This window comes from Sardina pilchardus, chromosome 2 (genome assembly GCF_963854185.1).
Source record: "Sardina pilchardus chromosome 2, fSarPil1.1, whole genome shotgun sequence".
Taxonomy (NCBI): Eukaryota; Metazoa; Chordata; class Actinopteri; order Clupeiformes; family Clupeidae; genus Sardina; species Sardina pilchardus.
Genome location: NC_084995.1, coordinates 11,042,172 through 11,046,176, shown reverse-complemented (window position 1 = coordinate 11,046,176; position 4,005 = coordinate 11,042,172). Strand labels below are relative to the sequence as shown.

The 4,005-nt window shown below is 48.6% G+C and overlaps 1 protein-coding gene across 1 annotated transcript in view; it reads left to right on the top strand.

Moving 5' to 3' along the window:
- Positions 1 to 664: 664 nt before the first annotated feature.
- kcnab1b (potassium voltage-gated channel subfamily A regulatory beta subunit 1b) overlaps positions 665 to 4,005 on the top strand; it is a 31,402-nt gene continuing 28,061 nt past the window's right edge. The window contains exon 1 of the mRNA XM_062518729.1: positions 665 to 2,353. Within this exon, the coding sequence (XP_062374713.1) occupies positions 2,133 to 2,353 (221 nt within the window). The 5' untranslated portion in view covers positions 665 to 2,132. The remainder of the gene's footprint in view (positions 2,354 to 4,005) is intronic.

Here is a 4,005-nt window from a genome sequence, read left to right as displayed (position 1 = left end):
GCAGACACATGTACCCACACACACACAGTCACACACACAAGCACATACACATACGTGTGCTAACACACACACACACACACACACACACACACACACACACACACACACACACACACACACACACACACACACACACACACACACACACACACATACACACACACACACACACACATACACACACACACACACACACACACACACACACACACTTACTCACAGACACACATTCACAGCTCATTCACAAATGAAATGTTTTTATGTCTCAAAGCATTAAAAATAAATACAGAAAGCGGCATTTCTGGAGATTAAAGCCAGCCAGTCAAGGAAAAAAGAACATTTCTCTCTGTCATCCCCAGCTACACACACACACACACACACAAACACACACACCTACACAGTCACAGTGATGCAGATTCCTCTACTCTCTTCAGCTTAGCTGCTGGTTATCTGCAGTTAACTGCAGTTATCTGAGTCAGTCAGCAACCTCTCTCTCTCTCTCTCTCTCTCTCTCTCTCTCTCCCTACCATTCTTTTTATATGTTCTCTCTCTTGCTCTTGCTCTCCCTCACTCCCTCCCTCCCTCCCTCGTCTCTCTCTCCCTCTCCCTCTCCCTCTCCTTCAAACACACACTCTCTCCAGCACACTCTCTGAGTTAGTACCCTGCACCGCTCTCTCTGTCTCTCTCCCCTCTCTCTGTCTCTCTCTCTCTCTCACTCACCCACTCCTCCGCTCTCTGCTTCTCTTCTCTTCCCCTGCTTGTTTGCCTTGTATTTTCCCCTGCGGTTCCAGGCGTTGAGTCCGGTGCTAGTGGTATACTGTAGTAGTGGTGGTGGAAGAGAGAAAAGAGGGGGGGTTGGGATCAGGATCATGCGTCCTCTTGTCCCGCTGTCCTCTCTGCCTGTCTCTTCTCGTTTGGACCCAGCGGCATCAAAAGCAGAGCCCAGCACGGGCAGCCACATCAGTCGGGCGAGCACAGCCACAACACAAGCTGCTCCTTCTGTTCTCCTCCTCCGCTGCCCTGGACCGAGCGCTGAAGACTCTCCGGCACGGGATTAGCTCTGGTGAGGACACCCTCTCCAACGGCAGCCGTCCCCCCGCGGAGGACAACGCTCACTTCTGCTCTTCTGCCGTCTCTTTTCTGGTGGACACGTCTGGTTGACAGCCTGGGACACCTGCTCGTGGCTTTTGCCTCTGTCTGCGCCTGAAGTTTTTCGGGATCAAGAGTCACCCTGAGTGGAGAGGGGAGGAGAGTCAAGTGAGTTTGTCGTTTATTTTGTGACGATCCCTGTCTCACAGCACAAGTGTGGCATTTGAGCTTGCGGTGTGGTACGAGGGCTCCCCGCATCACCCCTTCTGACGAGAGATCTCTGCCGCAGCTGTGCACCGTTGGAATGCGGAAAGACCCCCACCGCCACCGCCACCACCACTGTCGCCCTCCTAGAGCCACAGCAGGGCTACCCTGCAGGGCAAACCGAGCAGAGGGGTAGAACGAGACAGAGGAGGAGGAGGAGGAGGAATAAAACGAGTGCAGAGACACAGGGAGAGGAAGAGAGAGGGAACACGTGAAGAATTGGGGCAGAATAACAGAGAGAAAAAAGCCCACATCAGCATCCTGCTGCAGAGATCAGAGGCACAGAGCAGGAGGCTGTGCCAGAGCTGGAGACCGGAGAGAGAGAGAGAGACCGAACGAGAACGACACACTCCAAAAAAAGACTAGAAGTGAGAGACAGAGAGAAAGACTCCATTCAGGAGGAGAGAGCCACTGAGAGAGGAGGATAGAGAAACACTGAGGAAGAGAGAGAGAGCGACCAGGAGACTCCCTCTCTCCTCACTCCCGCTTTCCTGCTCAGACCCAGACAAGTGCCCGACAATAAGCAGGAGGAGAAGAAAAGGACGAAGAGTCACCTTCAACCTGCACTCCTCTCTCTCTCTCTCTCCCGCTCTCTCCCTCCACTCACACAGGTCTTTCCCCTCTGCGCGTCACCCTCTAACTCCAGTCACTGCAGAACAGCAGCAGCAGCAGCGGCAGCGGTAGCAGCAGCAACCCTGCAGTGAGGAGTCTCTCCTCGCTCTCCACCTCTCCCTCTTTTTCTCTCTCACTCTCTCCTCACAGAAGCTAACCGTGGGGGCATGCAGGTGTCCATTGCCTGCACCGACCATGGCCTCAAGGCGCCCCGCAACGGGGATGGCCACAGCAAGCAGAACGCCGCCAGCCCCAACACCGGTGCCAGCAAGGCCCGTGCCCGCTTCCGCACCGTGGCACTCATCGCCCGCAGCCTGGGCTCCTTCTCCCACCGCCACCCCATCTCGCTCAAGGAGTCCACGGGCAAGCTGACGGGCATGAAGTACCGGTACGTCAACCAACCAGTAGGCAGAGGCATGGGCACAAGCCAGTGGCAAAACTCTCTCGTGTTGTTTACTGAGTGAAAATGACAAATCAGAGCAGATGAGAGCAGGCTGTGATTTTCAGTTCTGCAAACTTGGTGTGATTTCAGGGGTTGTAGTTATGTTATCACTGATGGAAACTGGCCGGTGACACAATCTGTCAGGTTTTATTCTTAGTGAAAAAGAATGGCAGAGCATGTACTTTTTGTCTCACAAACTTGATTTGTCATTTTCGGAATTTATTGTTTTAGTTATGTTGTTAATTGATAATGGTTCATTGAAATAGTTAGGCTGGGTTTTGTGTTTGTGCGGCTGTTGGATGGATCTCGTGGGGACTTGGCCACTTCATGTATCTGTGTAGTTTGGAGTCTTTGGGACTTTTCTGTGTCTACCTGCAGTACATTTGCATGTTGTGTGTGTGGTCTGTCTGCAATGCGAATTTTAGGGCTTTTGGGGCTTTTTTTCACTGACGTCATGTCTATAAAGTGCATTACAGCTTGGTTTAAATTGGTTAGTCCAATGTGTCCCTCCACAGACATTAATGGCATATTACAGAAACACAAATTACCTCATTTAAATGAAGGTGGCGGTTAGACAATAACACTGAGCTAATTTTAGTGCAACTTGTTTTGCATATTACAACATTAAAATAAAATGCTATTTATGATAGACAATAATACAAGTTATTGTCGAGATACATGTTCAGTCTTGAGATTAACAAAAATATTGTCAGTGTTTTTTTTTAATTGGTGGTCAATTTACTTATTTTGTTATCTTAGTCATGTTTGGCTTCTATGGGGTCTGGCCACAGCGTGGCGCTTGACCTCAGTAACTTACTTGAATGCGAAAGTTATCCTTACTGAGAGATTAGCAATGGACCAGCTGTAAATTACCATGAGTAGAAAACACTATTGATAATGAGGGAAGGGTGAAAGTAAATGAAGATACTGAAAATAGAGGAGAGGATTCGCGTTGAGGGAAAAAACTGTGCGTGTCATCACGGTGAATTCAACCAGCGGAAGCGAAGAGGAGACAATGTGTGAACTAATAGTTTTCATGTAAGAAATTATTATTTGCATCCAGGCAATCTGTCGAGGAGAGTCTAAACATCCTCTTAAGTTGATAATATGTGAGCTAGTTTCCATACCAACGTAGAAATGACCATTTTTTTATGCGGGAAAATAGCGGGGCGCAAGTTTGAAGTTGTGTTTCTACCGAGAGGGTGTCAGGGTGACAAACATGTCGCAACTATTCTACCATTAGCATTTAAGCGGTGTGGACACGGTGTCATTATCTCTAATTCGTAAGTTCTTGAAAACCCTTGAGTTATTTAGCATTAATGGAGAAAGACAGAAAAACTGCCCTTTGGAGCAGGCTACGAAATGCATTCGAGACCTTTTTGGGAGCTATCTGTCAGTATTTAGAATACCCTGATCATTCAACTATGATGAATACAACTGGCCCATTTTGTCCTGCTGACTCATAGACAAGAAGGCTACATTAACATAGCAGGATAGTGTACTAGTCACTAGAGATAGACGAGCTTCATACATGCTAACAGGCAAATCCATTTCAGAGTGAGACAAATGGGTCACTTAAAAATGCAAATTCCCCTCCA